The sequence below is a fragment of the Rosa rugosa genome, chromosome 4 (genome assembly GCF_958449725.1).
Source record: "Rosa rugosa chromosome 4, drRosRugo1.1, whole genome shotgun sequence".
Taxonomy (NCBI): domain Eukaryota; kingdom Viridiplantae; phylum Streptophyta; class Magnoliopsida; order Rosales; family Rosaceae; genus Rosa; species Rosa rugosa.
Window position 1 is genome coordinate 47,778,676 of NC_084823.1, and position 17,691 is coordinate 47,796,366.

General features: G+C 37.9%; 3 protein-coding genes and 1 long non-coding RNA gene across 4 annotated transcripts; 3 read left to right on the top strand and 1 right to left on the bottom strand.

Annotated features, from left to right (window-relative positions):
• Positions 1–434: 434 nt before the first annotated feature.
• On the top strand, positions 435–4,153 carry LOC133742368 (aldehyde dehydrogenase family 2 member B4, mitochondrial). Its single transcript, XM_062170031.1, has 11 exons — positions 435–721; positions 1,077–1,193; positions 1,275–1,417; positions 1,518–1,671; positions 1,775–2,004; positions 2,624–2,713; positions 2,801–2,974; positions 3,055–3,192; positions 3,281–3,418; positions 3,510–3,571; positions 3,651–4,153. The coding sequence occupies exons 1-11, from the start codon at positions 646–648 to the stop codon at positions 3,922–3,924; spliced, it is 1,596 nt and encodes a 531-aa protein (XP_062026015.1). The 5' UTR covers positions 435–645; the 3' UTR covers positions 3,925–4,153.
• A 5,769-nt stretch (positions 4,154–9,922) lies between these two features.
• On the top strand, positions 9,923–12,271 carry LOC133745861 (U-box domain-containing protein 19-like). Its single transcript, XM_062174025.1, has one exon. The coding sequence runs from the start codon at positions 9,995–9,997 to the stop codon at positions 12,053–12,055; it is 2,061 nt and encodes a 686-aa protein (XP_062030009.1). The 5' UTR covers positions 9,923–9,994; the 3' UTR covers positions 12,056–12,271.
• A 290-nt stretch (positions 12,272–12,561) lies between these two features.
• On the bottom strand, positions 12,562–13,923 carry LOC133745862 (uncharacterized). The gene is made up of 2 exons (XR_009863841.1): positions 13,715–13,923; positions 12,562–12,958 (listed from the first exon to the last, which is right to left on the bottom strand). It is a non-coding gene; the product is annotated as an uncharacterized LOC133745862 (long non-coding RNA).
• Positions 13,924–15,427: 1,504 nt separating this feature from the next.
• LOC133743970 (protein DELETION OF SUV3 SUPPRESSOR 1(I)-like) lies at positions 15,428–17,238 on the top strand. The gene is made up of 3 exons (XM_062172058.1): positions 15,428–15,579; positions 15,802–15,901; positions 16,837–17,238. Exons 2-3 carry the CDS (start codon positions 15,808–15,810, stop codon positions 16,968–16,970), a joined length of 228 nt encoding a protein of 75 aa, XP_062028042.1. The 5' UTR covers positions 15,428–15,579; positions 15,802–15,807; the 3' UTR covers positions 16,971–17,238.
• The last annotated feature ends 453 nt before the right edge of the window (positions 17,239–17,691 follow it).

The window sequence follows — 17,691 nt, forward strand, 5'->3', positions numbered from 1 at the left end:
TAAATCCCAAATAAAAAAAATTGACTCACGAACAAACAATGCGAGGAAGCAGGTGACAAATGGAACCTGTTTAGAAGTTAGAGCACACAATTAACCTGATCTCAGAGCTGGTAATAAACAAAACAAACAAAAGTTGGTGCTTCCAAGATGACGAAGAAACCGAGAACATGATATCAATCATATTATTGAATTATTGATCTGTATATATATTAACTAAATCTTGTACCGAAATTCTATGTGGAAAAAAATAATAAATTATTGGATTATTAACAGTAGAGTGCAAGTTTCTGACTTTCTGTCAATTTTCAAAATGCCATTTTCCAAGGTCTTAGTTGGCTGGCCATTTTCTTGGGAGTGGGGAGGGGGCACTTTTATTCAATTAGAATGAAAACCCGTCTAATAATTGTGATATCCCTTATCCCTTCTTTTACACTCATTGTTTATCAGCTGTGGAAAAGCATATAAATTTTGGTAGTATTGTAACGTCACGCAAGACTAGTGTCACTCGCTGGTTTAGAGAGAGAGAGAGAGAGAGAGAACTGTTTGAATTCCTGGGATAACTTCTGCGCAGAGACAGAGGACTTTGTAATATAACAGAGGAGGAACTGGATAAGGCTCTCTGAAGAGTTATTATTCTCTGTGGACATGGCAGCTCGGAGACTCTCCTCCTTACTCTCTCGCTCTCTCTCTGCTGGGTCTGCTTCTAAGCTTCTCTCTCAAGGTGACACCACCTTTGACTTTGTTTCCTTACTTTTTGCAGTCCTCTGTTTAGCTCTTGTGGGTTTTCTCTATTCTCTGTTATGCTGATGGTGTCATGCATTCTTTTCGCCTATGTGTCTGATTTTCATGTATGCTAGATTTCCATATTTCTTTTGATCTCATATTTTCTTTTTTTTGGTTTAAGTCATATTGGGAAGTGATTATCACTTTATCATATTCCAAGATTTAGTCTTTTCTTGATTTTGTAAGACCCCAGAAATGAAAAATTAGTGATGTGAAATACTTCTGATGCATCAAGTCTGTAATATTTTTTTCTTCAGTTTATGTAATGAAATTGTTTCTGATGTGATCTTCAGGGACAAGTGTCAGCAGGTTTAGCACTGCTGCAGCAAGTGAAGAGTTGATCACCCCACCTGTTCATATTGAATACACTAAGCATCTAATCAATGGCCAATTTGTTGATTCTGCATCAGGTAATGATCCTCGAAAGCAGAAAGAATTAACATTCAATCCATTTTTTAAAAAGATGTAATGTTGGAGATTTTGTTGATCAGGAAAAACATTTCCAACCTACGATCCTCGCACCGCAGAAGTGATTGCTCATGTGGCGGAGGGTGATGCAGAAGATATCAATCGTGCAGTGGCTGCTGCTCGAAAGGCTTTTGATGAGGGACCATGGCCAAAAATGTCCGCTTATGTAAGACCTATTCCACTAGATTGGCATAAATTTAGTAGTACATTGTGCTGCTTTGTTTTTGTTTACAAATGGATGTTGATTTACTCTTGCACTGGATCAGGAAAGGTCACGGATACTATTACGATTTGCTGATTTGGTTGAGAAACACAGTGAAGAGCTTGCAGCTCTTGAGACATGGAACAATGGCAAGCCTTTTGAGCAGGCTGCCCATGGCGAATTGCCGATGTTTGTTCGTTTGTTTCACTACTATGCTGGTGAGAGTTCTAAAACATTTTGATTCTTTTCTCTTTTTTTTTTTTTTCATTCTTTTATTGCATTGTTGGTTTTATTAATGATTTTCTTCCTTAATTCGTCCAGGATGGGCAGACAAAATCCATGGGCTAACTGTTCCAGCTGATGGACCTTATCATGTGCAAACGCTGCATGAACCAATCGGTGTTGCAGGACAGATTATTCCATGGAACTTTCCTCTGCTCATGTTTGCATGGAAAGTTGGGCCTGCACTGGCTTGTGGTAATACTATTGTCCTAAAAAGTGCAGAGCAGACGCCTCTCACTGCCCTCTATGTGGCAAAGCTATTCCAAGAGGTAGGCCTAGCTACTCGTTAATTTGTTGTGTAAGCTCAAGTCACTTTATTCAGTTTGAGACTTATCGAGTCATTCCAAGTTACCATCCCTGGTAAACTTTGTTATCTTAATGTATTATACTTCAACTACATGTGCTTTGAAGGAGAAACTGAATACAGTTCATACCATTGACAGGTTATAGATGTATTGTGTGTGCGTGCCTAGTTGGCCTTAAATTTGATTTAATGTTTATAGTTGGACAAAAATTTCAGATCAATGCCTTTCTTATTATGTTGATTGATGCCTTCCAAAATGGATCGAGTACTCTTAAATGTAATGGTATAGTGTTAAAGAGGTTATTTGAGAGTCTCTATATGTACTTCTGCTCGAGAGCAGGATTTCACCAACATATAGAAACATCAAATGTTAACACTGGGAAGAGCTAGGACCAAATATAATATGATTGTGTTAGACTGTTCAGACTTCGAGTGCATTTTCATATATGATGTCAAGTATTTCAAAGCACTACTCGTTGACCTCCCATGAGTCTGTTTTTCGGTTTTTTAACATGAAGTTTATTTGTGCTTCATTTTTTTTGTCTCCCTTCCTCTTGTAATCTATTCAATCTTCTCTATGGCAGGCTGGTCTTCCTCCTGGTGTTCTAAATATAGTTTCAGGTGATGGGCCGACTGCTGGTGCTGCTCTTGCCAGTCATATGGATGTGGACAAGGTATTCTTGAAGTATATATGTGAATTCAACCATAAATATCAATTTCAAGATGCCAATCTCTTAAAACCATTGCAATTTTCTTTACAGGTAGCTTTCACCGGATCAACCGACACTGGTAAAATTATTCTTGAACTGGCTGCAAAAAGCAATCTTAAGCCCGTAACATTAGAGCTCGGAGGGAAATCACCTTTCATAATATGCGAGGATGCTGACATTGATCAGGCCGTAGAGCTTGCACACTTTGCTCTCTTCTTTAATCAGGTTCTTTTCAGTTACCTTCCTCATAGCTGGATTTGTAAGATACGAACACATTCTAATAAATAAATGTGTGTTACACACAGGGGCAATGCTGCTGTGCTGGGTCTCGTACTTTTGTACATGAGCGTGTATATGACGAGTTTTTGGAAAAAGCGAAGGCTCGTGCTTTGAAACGTATCGTTGGTGATCCCTTCAAGAAGGGTGTCGAACAAGGTCCCCAGGTACTGTCTCTCACTGATGATATCTTGTGTGACAAAAAAAAGGCTAGTTTTTAAGTGATGCTTCCTCTTATCCTTGTGGCAAATGCAGATTGACTCGGAGCAGTTTCAGAAGGTTCTTAGATACATAAAATCTGGCATTGAAAGCACTGCTACCCTTGAATGTGGAGGTGAAAGATTTGGCTCCAAGGGCTACTTCATCCAGCCTACTGTATTCTCAAATGTCCAGGTACTTATTTGTTCATCTAAAATGTACGGCTTCAGATGAGATGTATGAGGAAGTATCATTTCGTGACACGATTATTATTGATTTTGATCAGGATGACATGTTGATAGCACAAGATGAGATCTTTGGCCCAGTGCAATCAATTTTGAAATTCAAGTGAGTTAAAAGTCTTCCATTAGTGTCATCTTATGTTGTGTTCCTGAGTCCTGACATGACTTACCGCATTCTGTACCAGGGAGCTTGATGAAGTTGTACGAAGAGCTAATACAACGCGCTATGGTCTTGCTGCTGGGGTTTTCACCAGGAACATCGACACTGCCAATACATTGACACGAGCGTTGAGGGCTGGGACAGTGTGGGTGAATTGCTTCGATGTGTTTGATGCTGCGATTCCTTTTGGTGGCTACAAGATGAGTGGGATAGGTAGAGAAAAGGGAATCTACAGTCTTCATAACTATTTGCAGGTCAAGGCTGTTGTTACTCCTTTGAAGAATCCGGCATGGTTGTAAACCTCTCCACTGCACCATGCTCCCTCCCATCTGTGATCTATCTGCTTTGGATAAATAAAGTACTCGGGCCTGTCTGTAAAAAGCGATGATAGAAGTTGATGAGTTTATGGTAAAAGGAATTGCTTCAGAGGTTTTTGTCATTTTAAACTTTTTCTAATACTGATGCACTGTCTTGTAATAATCTGGCATCTTTGAGCATGTAGAAGTGATTGAACCACTCTTAGTCTTATCGATGTGAAGATTAAACAGAAGACTTCAGACACGGTTAATCCTAATAAAGGTAACAACTTTGGTGCCAAAAAATATGCGAGTTTAGGAAATTTGCAACTTTTTTTTTTGTCTTAGCAGTTGTACAAAAACTCTGAGAAAATTTAAAATGTGTTTTAGGGAATACTTTCATTGATGATCTCTGTATATAGAGGATTAGAAGGGGCAATAGTTGCACCCTTCTTTTAATGCTTTGAAAAAGAAACAATGAAAAATTAAAATTGCCGTTAGGGTTTGCGCCGCCTCCACCGTTAGTCAGTGTCCAACGCTAACTGTGAAGCAATGCTTTCCGGTAGCATTCTAGTATGGAATTGCAGAGGAATTGTCTGCAACGAAACACAAAGAGCTCTTGTGGATTTGGTGCCACTTAAAAAACCAAACCTAATTTTCTTATCCGAAACCCTAGCACAACCGAAGCACATAGCTGCTCTCACCAATAAGCTTGGTTTTGCTGGACATATTTGTTTTGCTCATGAGGAAGGCTCGCAGGGAGTTGCTTTATTATGGAATAGGGAGATCCATGCCGACTTGCGATCAAAATCCGCTCATCACATTGACGTGGAGATTAAGAAACCTGGGAACCCTGCTACTTACCGTTTCACAGGTATTTATGGTTTTGCTGCAAGGGGTGATCGAAATCGTACGTGGCAGCTGATTCGTACCCTTGCTGTAGAATCTTGTGCCCTACCATGGCTCATGGAGGGGAATTTCAATGAGATCTTTAGTCAAGCAGATAAATCAGGAGGAGTACCCAGAGCTCTTGCACCGATGCCTGCCTTCAAGCAAACGATGAATGATTGTGGTTTGCATGATATGGGATTTATTGGAGGTAGATACACTTGGTCCAATAAGTTCACAAAGGAACGCCTTGATAGGAGCACAGAGTGTGACGTTTTTAATATGTATTTTCCCTCATTTGGCTAAGTTATTCTCTTAAAATTACTAATTCTAACATAGTTTCTGTTTTTTGGTACTTCAAGGACAGAAATGGAGAAAAAAGGCAAAAAAGAGCATAAATAAGCGTAAATGAAGGATAAGTCATTTTAGAAACTTTCCTCTTTCATTTTAGGAAATATTTTCTATTTTGTTTTAGGGAACTTTCTTCCTTTGAACTTTCCTATTTCTGATTTTCCTCTTTTAAAGAGAGAATTTAGGAGTCCATCCCATTGAGGACTCTTGAGTGATGAAATCAAGGAAACTTGAAGGAGAAGATGAAGCACAAAAATAAGGAGGAACTCAAGGAGTTTTATTCACATAAACTAGCTAATATTGTTGAGTGATGTAACATTGTTGCTCATAGACTAGCTAATATTGGCTTTGAGTCGAGTCATCGTGAAACCTGGAGTAGTCAGGTTCCAGAGTGCATTACTGATGTACTCCAACATGATTGTACTTTCCTACATGCTTAATAAACTATCACTTGCTTGGTTAAAAAAAATATAGAGGATTAGAAGCACAAAATATGAATCATACAATGATTATTAGGATATTTACGAAGATATCTGTAAGACAACTTGAACAAGTAACTAGAGGTTGGGTCAGATACACAAACTAGGTGTCCTTAAACAAAATGAGTTTTTTTTTTTATGTGCATATTCACAATACATGCAGAAAACCATACTGAAATTCGAAAAGGGTCTTTCTAAATGTACCCAGCAAATATCTATGTACACCCAGCAAATTTTTTACACCCAGCAAATTTATAAAATCTCTAACTACACCCAGCAAGTTTTCCTATAATACCCTTTTTTTAATTAAACCCAGCAAAACCCATAGACCCAGATGAAGAATACTACTCCCTTGTTCTTCTGAGATGAAGAAAAGGAGTTCTAGGTCTTTGGTCCTAAACAGACGGTACAAGCCATAAAACCAGTATATGATTACTTGGTTAGTGATACTGAGTAGTTGCTCCATTGATTTCCTAGCCCAACAAGAAAATACTGTAGTCGTGGTTATCATTACCTAGCTAATGAGATCAAAAAGCTACATCTTCCCCAAACTTCCAAATTCCAGAAGCCCAGATGTATGTATTAATTTATGCATGCACATGTTTGTGTCCATGTGTGCGCATGGGTTTGATAAATAGAAAGAACAAACCAAAATTGAAAGGGAATTGAAGAAAATATATACAATTGGGGTACGACCCTTCCATCAACTGGATCCCTCTCTAGTGCAATTAAATCAGAATCTGATCAACTCTCCGCATTCTCATCTTTTATCTCCACATCATTTGTCTCTGGTCTACCATTTTGGGGTGCATATGTCATGTTTTCATCATTTATCTCAAGCAGACTTAGAAAGTCTTGATAGCTCTCATCTGTTTGAATAGATTTAGTCCCCTTCACATTCTTATTCACCAGAGAACTCTTTTTCTTTTTCTTCATCTTAGAAGAATGAGGGAGTCTGCTAGGTATTTGATAAACGAAAAGGGTATGGGCATATGAGGTTTGCTGGGTTTAATTAAAGAAAAGGGTATTATAGAAAAATTTCTGGATGTAATTTGTTATTTTAGAAATTTGCTGGGTATAAAAAATTTACTGGGTATACTTAAATATTTATTGGGTACATTTAGAAAGACCCTTCGAAAATTTGCCAAAAAGGATAACAACTTTGGTGCCAAAAAATATGCGAGTTTCAGAAATTTGCAACTTTTTTTTTTTATAAGCAGTTGTACAAAAACTCCGAGAAAATTTAAAATGTGTTTTATATTCCCTATGAGGGAGAATGATATGTACTTTCATTGATAATAGGGGCCTCTTTATATAGAGAATTACAAACAAAGAATCTGTGTCTTACAAGGAAACTGAATATTTGTAAGACTAACCGTATTACAACTTGAATAAGTAACTAGAGTTGGGTTAGACATACAAACTAGGTGTCCTTAAACAAAATGTGATTTTTTTTTTTTTAAGTGCATACTCACAATATATGCAGAAAACCATACCGAAATTTATATTTGTTCATTTTTCTTCTGGCATTAAGGAACATGCATTTCATCCTAGAAATTTTGAAAACGCCCTAACCATTCTTATTTTAACAAGATTCCAAAGATTAACTTTCCGAGTAAACTGTTATGAGATGTCAAGTTTCATTTATGCAGATGCAAACTACCAAGTATGTCATACTCCATCACAATTCTTTACAAAGCAGTGAGTGGCAAGCTGGCATCAGTCCATTAACATAAACATAATCTTTCATAATATGAAAATAATCAAGATTCTTGAGTTAGCGAGTATAATCCCATGCAATCCCCCCATCACAATATGAACGCGTTTTGTTCATCTCCAAGATTATTGTGGAAATGTGGATCGATGTAGAGAAAACAGGCGCGTTGGATTTGTCATAAACTTGTTGGTTCACTCGTCAAATCCATTGCCTTCCCTCATTGATTTTGTAAAGTAATGAAGAGAAACAGAAGCAATTAATTAGAAGGCATTAGTGGCCACAAACACAAACCATAATGATTATAGTGAGACTTTCTTGTACGACATGACTCAGACGAGTATGATCCATCTATCAGATATATATAGATATATGCATCCGAAAATGACTCGTATACTCATGTACGTCTTCACACTCGAGGAACTGTATTAGAATATACCCATTTTGGGTTTTTGATATTAGATAATATTATCTATATATGGACTCGCAACAGTTGAACAAATAATAAAATAAAAAATGAGAATGATTTTGTCACTCTAATTTACCAATTACACTTCACTTTATTATTTTTTAAGTATATAGACTTGAGTAATTACTATTTGCACTTCACTATTGTAAATCAAGTAGTATAACGTGGAGTGTTAAAATCATCGCCCAAAAAAATTATAAATTCACTCATTTTTAGTCTGACAAAATAAGTAAATCACTCTTATTTGCCAATTATAACTTCGATAAATTTAAGGTAAAATTGCTTTAATTAATCAAACATTCAAGAATTTTGCAATGATATTCACTCATTTTGGTAGGAAGTAGTCCCCAATCGTCTCCTACTGCGTATTCTTATTCCCCTTAGAGCAACTCCGAGGGGATATGTTAAAATTCACTTAGAGAGCCCAAACGGTTAGTTTTGACATGCGATGCAACTCTAGTGCATGTGTTAAAAGCTGATATGGAGAAAACAATATGAACTTTATTTGTTATATTTGACAGTTTTCTCCAATCTGCTATTCAATCTTTTTAACGGATTCTCATTGCTCCTCCAATTAAATCGCAACACAAGGAGAAAGAAAGGGATAAAAAAAAATCAACAATATATTTCACTACTAAATTTGACAATTTCCTTGGAATGAAGGTCCAAATTTGTGAAAGGCAATTGGCCAAATAAGCCTTCAAATATTTGACAGACTTTATTTGACATCTCCAATAATTTTCACTGGAGATGCCCTTAGACCGGCTCTTACCCTAATTACGAAGCAACAATCGTTTCTAGATAACTTTAGATCATAATATTGAGCACGGTTGACGGGTTGAGTCATCTCTAGGGCTGGATCCCAAAGGCCTCGAGGGTGGACAAACCAAGTATTTTTAAACCTTTGGGTCATCGTCTCTCTTCTTGAGGCTTTGGCTCGTGATGCCACACTACCGCTCAAATGGCAACCCACTAACTTTTAAATGACCACCAAGCGACATTCTTTAGCTAACAATGTAGTTGGAACACTAAAGAGATCGAATGAGGAGTAAGATCCTAGTACGGATAGAGAATCCAAGTTCAATTGTCACTAAACTCTAGCCTTAATAAGAGGACTACTTCTTTGGACGCACTGAATGAGACTGCCACTAACAACTCTATTATGTTGAGGGGAGTTTTAAGTTTGAAATTCAACTTCATTTTTTCTTTTAATTTTCATGGGTTTGGAACTCAATCTAGCCGGGAGACTCAGCCCACGCCCGATATTTCATTTATTATATTAACAGTAGAGTTTTGCATTCGATGAACATAAAACTTGAACCCCAAACTACAGAAAAATAATAACAATAATCCTTGTAGAGAATATCCTGAATAATAGTAGGAGTCTCATCTAACCATACATCATCAACAATAAACAAACAAACAAGGTGAGCAAATCTATCTGCTGCACCATTTTTTTTAGAATAAATATGTCGAATTCTAATTGATTGAAAAATATTTAAATAATCTTTACAATCATCTAATACTCAACTTACTTTCGAGAAATTTTTCTCCAAGCTATTGAGAGCAGAGATCATAATGGCAGAATCGCTTTCAATGTCAGACCAACCTCAGTGAATACTGAGAAGTAAACCAGCTCGCTCTATATTAAGCACCGAGTGTGCATATCGATTTCATATATTATCTTAGATAACGAAAAGTTAGTTTTTTTCTAATTAAGTCCATTTATGTACCAAAAAACAATTAAAAGTCCTCTTCACAAATAAACACGGTTTTATGACTTTTATCTACCACAACACGTCGGTGATCCATTCATCCACGTGTCCCCAGTCGGCTCGTGGGGCCCACAAATATCAACGACAAACTGTCTGCAGACACGAAACGAAACGAAACTGTACTGTACTGAAATCGGAACAATCATTTGACCAGGATCCAAGAACTTGCACATGTCCAACCACATCTCTCCACGTGTCCACCAACCTGCACTCTACTGCAGTGAATCTATCCAGTTAAAGCGTCACTCCCAAGTCGTGGTATCACAAAACCTCGCCACGTGTCCACAAGATTTCCCTAGCAACTAGCTATAAATAACTCTTCCTTCTCTTACCTGGATTCAGAAGTACCCCAAAAAAACAGAGCAGCTCTGCTCTCCTTCAAACTCTATACCCTCAAATGATCAAACAATTCGATCGTAGTGACCGTCGGATTCTGAAATTCCCGGCGGTTAACCCTTGCCAAGGAGTCTCTCCGGCGACCCTTCTTGTCTCTTTGACAATTCTCTCCCGCAACATACTCAATTTCCAATCCACATGCTTCGCAACCCAAAAGCGAAACTGCAGAGAAACAATCCGCCAGATTAGTATTCTTCACATTTTCTTTGAGGAGATTTGTGCCGGCGAGCTGGTTCTTTCCGACTCGGTGGCTCTCAGCTTCTCTGAGCTCCACCTCACCTTGCAAAAAATCAGGTTTTTGTTGGAGGATTGCACTAGGGAAGGTGCAAGGCTGTGGATGCTCACAAAATGTGAGTTTCTCGCAACTCAGTTTCGGATTCTAATACGAGCAGTCTCCACCGCGCTTGATGTTCTTCCTTTGAGCTTGATCGGTGTAGAAGATGAAGTGAAGGAGATGGTTGAATTAGTTAGGAGGCAATCGAGGAAGGGCAAATTTGAGCTTCATCCAGATGATGTAAGTGCCAAGAAGTTGGTGCTTTCGATATTGGATCAGTTCGAGAAGAGAATCGAGCCCGATTCGGGTGATGTGAAGCGGGTTCTTGATTACCTTGGAATCAGAAGCTGGAGGGAGTGTAACATGGAGATTAAGTTCTTGGAGGAAGAAATTGCTTTCGAGTGTTCGGCTTGCCAAGGAAGAGAGGTTCCATTTCTGAGCAGCTTGGTTGGGTTTTTGAGCTACTGCAGGGGAGTGATTTTCGAAACGATGGATAATCGAAACCTCGATGAAAGTCAAGCCGATTTCAGGTCCAACATGGAGGTCTTCAGTTGCTTAAACACTGAGGAGTTTAGGTGCCCAATTTCGCTTGAGCTAATGCTTGATCCAGTGATTGTATCTACAGGGCAGACTTATGATCGTTCTTCAATTCAAAAATGGCTCAAAGGTGGAAACTTGCTCTGTCCCAATACAGGGGAGAAGCTCATAAACACTGACTTGGTGCCCAATTTGATTCTCCGAAAGCTGATCAGAAACTTCTGTGCCTACAACGGTGTTTCCCTTGGAAGGTTGGGAAAACAAAGCAGTGACATAACACGAACAATTGTGCCCAAGAGCCCGGTTGCTTCGGAATCCATGAAGTTTCTCTCAATGTTTCTCACCACTAGGCTTGCATTTGGTACTAGTGAACAGAGAAACAAGGCTGCGTATGAGATTCGTTTGCTTGCAAAATCGAACATTTTCAACAGGTCTTGTTTGATCAATGCAGGAGCAGTACCTCCTCTATTGAACCTATTGTGTTCCACAGGTTCATGTACACAAGAGAATGCAATGGCGGCCTTGTTGAAGCTCTCGAAATATGGAAGTGGCAAGAGATTGATAGTTGAATGCAGGGGACTAACTTCAATTCTTGCTGTGCTTAAACATGGACTGACATGGGAAGCGAGGCAAAGTGCAGCTGCAACAATTTTCTATCTCACTTCGGTGAAGGAGTATCGGAAATTGATCGGAGAAACACCTGAGGCTATCCGGGGTCTTGTGGATTTGATGAAGGAAGGAACACCTTGTGGGAAGAAAAATGCTGTGGTAGCGATTTTCGGGCTTCTTCTCTTGCCCAAAAACCACCATAGAGTGCTTGAAGCAGGCGCTGTTCCATTGCTAATTGATATACTAGCCTCATCAGAAAAAGTCGAGCTTCTAAGTGACACACTAGCAGTTGTCTCATTCTTAGCTGAGAACGTTGAAGGAGCATTTGCAATTCTAAACTCGAAATCCTTGCATCTGATCACCGGCATTCTTCAATCGTCAACATCCCAAACTGTGAAAGAGTACTGTGTTTCGACATTGCTGGCTTTGTGCATTAATGGTGGTGTGGAAGTTGTTGCTCTTTTAGCCAAGGACCAATCGTTAATGGCTTCACTATTTTCGCTTTTGACAGAGGGAACCTCCAATGCGGGCAAGAAATCGAGTGCCCTCATCAAAGTTCTGCATAGCTTCCATGAAACCAGCTCCTCCAGATGGATCATAAGCTCTTCAGTTCCATGTGACCTTGCCATTCATGATCGGTGACGCATTGTCTCAAAATCTTCCTTGAAATTCCATGTAAATAGGATTACATACATTGGATTATAGCTCAGTTTTTGCAGGAGCTATTTGCTATGTGAGTTAGATATGTTAGATACCATTATGGGGTTGTATCTGAAATTTTTTTCATGTAGTGGAAAATAAGACGGTGTGAAATATATGAATGAGTGTATTACTCATGGTTTTGTAGCATTATGTTGATTGTGAGATTTGTGTCCGATTTCCTTTTTTAATGGTTGTTCAATAGCTCCCTGTGATCTCTAATAGAAACAACGATTACTCATTAAGGACAAATATAAGGGGTTGGATTCTGCTAACAAGCCAAACTCCCTCCTTGTCATTTAGGTTGGAAGAGTTCATACGATTCTAGAACAATAATGAAGCTTCAATTTGTCACTTCAAAATAGAATTTCCCATGTGTACTATAGTTTTACTTTAGGTGATATCCACTTGATAGAAATTTAGCTTTACTTCCCATTGCCATTAGTCGATGATTTTTACCTTTCTTAAAAGAATTTACTATTACCATTCGTTACAAACAAAAAACGAGCTTATAGACTAACAAGAACACTTTACTCTTGAAAAAAAAAATTGACCTAACCCACAAAGGCACCAAGCACACATTTATGGTACACAACAATAACACATCTATAAAGAACATAGAGCCATATAAGAGTTTTTTGCAAGAAAACAGATCTAGGGAGAATATACAACCAGTACCGTACAACCTAAGCTTGAAATCTTTTGTAGAACCTTGACATCAAACAAAAACAAAAATAGTGACAGCATGTGATACGCCTAAAAGTAAGCGCGCAATTTAACCCTACAAAATGTAGTTGTCAGTATAGAATAAGTAGGGATCGTTCTAGCCGGGGATTGAGGGCACACCTGTAATTGCAAAAATAAATTAATAAAAGTAAAGAGTATTATTTACAAAAAGAATATATACAAATAACGAAATAAAAGGGGGGGGGGGGGTTTAAGAATTAAAAATTAAAAATTAAATAAATTAAATAAAGAAAATGTAAAAACATATAAGGGTGGAACGTAAGGAATAAAGATCAAAACCACAATCATATGAATGAAATCCAATTACAATTCCTATAGTTGATTATCTATGTCATGAGAAAGAAGTTGACCATGTGAAACGTTAGAAAGCAAACGATTTCTCATTTTTTACTTTCCTTGAGTATTTAATCTAAGTGAAAGCACCTAAATTAAACCTATTGAACATGTAATCATAGTCTAGAAAGCTAGCTAATCAATAACACATTCAACGCATGAAGAACAAAGAAAGGATGTCAACCAAAGTGCACAACCTAGTATGAAAAAGTTAATCTATTTGCAATCCTCCTTAATTGATTTCGACTTTTGTCCAAAGCCTTTACTACTTAAATCTAGCTCCAATTACATGCATATATCCTAAGTTGGCCACCAAAGAACACATACATATAAAAGTTTTCTGTAAAGCAAAATCAATTAAGCAATCTCACATAAGCAACATAGAAATCAACATATAAAAATCACAATTTTATTATCAAAACATATAAACGAGCTTTAAACTTTGCCCTTAACGTCATGTTAACTAGAATTCATAACTCTACGAATCAAACAAAGGAAAATAAAAGAAAGTATGAAATACACCGTGAAAGATGGATGACAAAGCCTTGAGATGAAGAACTTGAAGATCATTGAAAGCAAGCAATCTTCTAGAGACGACACAAGGGTGGATGACGGATAGGATCTTGATGTATTGCATGACTTATTCTCCTCCTTGGTTGAGACGCAGAGCTTCTGAAGACTAGAGAATGGAAAGAATTTTTCTGATGTTTATTTTCTGAGGGAGAGAGGTGTTGTTTTGAATTGTGTGAGAAGTGGTGTAGAGAATGCTCCTATTTATAGGAGGATGGCAACTTAGTCTCCTCCAAGTCTTCAAGATTGATCCACACAGCATTAACCAATCAGATAATGCCACGTCAGCTCTGCTATGTCATCCAACCAATGAGAAACCTCCAATTTAACACCTTGATTTAGGGAGATTATTTTTCAATTAATTGCATGATCATTTTCTGATTTATCTCCTCAATTTCAGCCAAGAATGAATGTGGACATCAAGAAATGTATCTGGACCTGTTTTCAACCTTTCTGCTTGTTGCAATCCCTTGAAATTCTCCTTCCTTATCTGTCGAAATCTCCCTTTGGCCATAATCATGCATTTAGGATTTAATTGAGATGTCATTATCCATATATATTCTTGAAATTCGGCCAAAATCAGTTTGTGTCTAATAATGACCCAAAATCTGATTTTTAAACATCTTTTCTTGCCAAAAATGACTCCCAATCCATATCACCTTTGTAGATGACATTTTGAGCTTGTTCTTGGGCTCTCCTAGTCCACCCAGGTATCATATTGTCATCAAGACTCCTCATTTTTTGCCATTTCTCTTCATTTTTCCGACCATGCTTCCTGGTTGACTCAGGAATCTTGCTTTGACAAAGTTTCCTATTTTGAACAGGATTTCCTGGTTGGACCAGGAAAACTTCATTTTTGCAACTCTCGTGTCTTTTCTCTATCATTTTCAACGTTCCCTTGCTTCTCATGTGCTTATTTCAGCTCTATTCCCTCCATGAGACCTAAAAATAGAAACATTTATTAAAATTCCTAAAAATAGAAACTTTCTAAAGATAGATATTTTCCTAAAAAAGAAGGATTTATTTAAGGAAATAACTAAGTAAATATGAGGAAATAACATTTAAAATGTCGCATTAAAATGCTCCTATCAGCATGGCAGCCAAGTGGTGTCTCTGTCACTACTGTCGTTGTCCCTTCAACAATTCACAACCACTAGATGAAGTGCCAAACAACACCAAGCAATCATCGATTTGGAGAACAGAATGTGCGTCACCGCAACTCAATCCCTAGTTGCGACAAATTACACCAATGTCCTTTTGTTGTAGAATAAAATGGTCGCATCGACGCCTCACCTTCAACGCCACCCTACCTCGCTTACCCAGAGAAGTCAACTTCATTTGCTACTAATCAATGATTTATCTACTGTTTGTCACCAGCTTCGATTAAGTTCTAGTCCTTTCTATAAACAAGCGAAATAAATTAAATTCGAACTTTAAACACATCATTCTGGTCGAAACGTGCTTAATGATCTATATGTTTGACAACCGAATCTTTTTTGAACTTAAGTTTGAGACCAAGCTTAATGATCTTGATCCCTACTAATCGTTAGTACGTACCCCTTAATTTTTTATTTTTCGGGTCCAAAAAGAAAAAGTTAAAAAAAAAAAAAAAAACACAGTGATACGTGTTCTCTATCACTGACCAAAAAGGTCATTCCCAACTAAACGGCAGGAACGGTGTCGTTTAGAATGATCGGAAAAGGCTGAAATCAACAATCCTATAAATACGACACCGCTTTGATCACAGCTTCAACTCGTGGAGCGTCTTTCCGTCTGAACCAAAAGTCTAGAGGATCACCATCGCCCCCTGAAATCCGGTAATCCCAGTTTTATGCTTCTCTATTCTCCGATAAGCAAAGCTAGGGTTTTTTTCTATTTGGGCTGAACTGCTCCAAGTTAAATTTTCACTCTTTCTTAATATGAATTTTGGTATGAAAAATTAAGCTAAGAACAACAAGAATCGGTGGTGACTTTCGATTATTATTATTTTTTTCTTTCTTTCTTGATTTTGAAATCTGAAACGGTTTTTGTTGCGACAGTTTGAGATGGCGGCGACGGAGCCCAAGGCAGTGACTGAGGTGGCCAAGATGGACCTGTTCGAAGACGATGACGAGTTCGAAGAGTTTGAAATCAATGAAGGTGTGTAATTGCACCTCTCAATGAGCTGGAATTTTAATTTCAATCTCAATTATTGTGCTTGTTAGGGTTTCGAGGAGTTGAATAAATTGTCAAATTGGGAATGTTGAATACTTGGAATTGAATGTTATCGATCTCTTGGTGATTCATTTGGCTTGTCTGCATCAGCACTGTGATATAAGTTTCTGGGTGTCTTAGTTATAGCCTCTAGTGTGCTCAGACTGTTGAAATTCGTTAATTAGACGATGCATTCAAATCGGCAACTCCCAGCTGACCCTTAGTTTTCGGATTCTCAACTCTTGCTATCCAAGCTGTGGCTTGTGGTTGTTGTACGTGCTACTTTTCTGCATATTTTACTTTGTTTAATCTCGATGCTGCTTTGCATAACTGGGTTAGATTCCTTTGATTGTTTTCTGGTTTTTAGCGATTTATGGGTGTTAGACTGTTGTCTCTGCTTGTTATCTTGATCAAATAGGAGTTGTGCCGGTTCTAACTTATTTGATTTGTGTAAGCACGATGCTGCTTGTAGAGAGTGCTCGTGTTGGTTTTTCTTGTTCATACTTAATAGCACATGATAGTCAGTATGTTATGTTGATGGAGTAGGAATTCTGCTGCATTCCTACTACTTATTTGCTTTGTGTAAGCGCGATGCTGCTCTGCATTGCTCGTTAGAGTAGTTGCTTCCTTTATACTTCATAGCAAATGATAGTCCGTAATGTTGATCGAGTAGGAATTCATTCTGCTGCATTCCTACTACTAACTTGTTTTGTGTAAGCGCAATGCTGCTCTTCATTGCTTGTTAGAGTGCTTACATTTTTTCTTCTTCTTCTCTTTTTCTTCTTATTAATACTGAATAGCAAATAAAAGTTTGCTATGTTGTTGGAGTAGGAATTCTGCTGCATTCTTACTTCTCTGATCTTTGTTTTGAATGATATTAGAATGGGAGGACAAAGAGGAAGGCAAGGAAGTGACACAACAGTGGGAGGATGACTGGGATGATGATGACGTTAATGATGACTTCTCTCTCCAGCTGAGGAGGGAATTGGAAAACAACACTGAGAAGAAAGATTAGTCTGCAGGCTCAGTCATTTGCTCATCCCTTTCTGTTCTCTCCACTATATGAGTTGGTTGAAGTTGAGATGGGTTTGCTTGTTTTTCTTTTTCAAACCATCAGATGCCTGTTAGAGACATACGATGTTGTTGACATTTCTAATGAAGTTCTGTATTAAAGATTCTGTAGTTTGAGTTCTTAAGTCTTTTCGACTTCCCCTAAACGTTGTTAACTAGTAGTTGATCATTTGGTTAATTTCGTATAGAGCAGTTTGCAAGTGCTTGCATTCTATGGCTTGGTCTTAATAGGGAGGAAGTGAGATAATTCCTTTCTATAATAATATTATCATGAATATGCTTGTTTGCCTCGGATCTTTTGTATATATAGAGGTCGTACTTGGCTTAGCAGCACTGTAACCCTTTTTGATCGAAAACACTGTAACCCTTGGTGCGCGAAATTCCCGAAGCCTGCCTGCTAGTTTCTACATAGGTGAGGCCGTTCTATGTTAGCAGTACTCAAAAGTCAAAACTATCAAAAAATTCCTTTGTCGTCATTATATGCACTATGCACTAAACTCGATCGATGGTTTGAAATAATTCTTTCAAATGAGGTAAATTGCTTCAAATTTAGCGTCTTGCAGGGTGAGTGGCAAAATAGAGAGGACTTTGAAACCCAATAACAAAAGTACAGAGCATACAAATTTTCCAAAAGCACAAAAGCAAGAACGCTTGCGAGTTTTTTT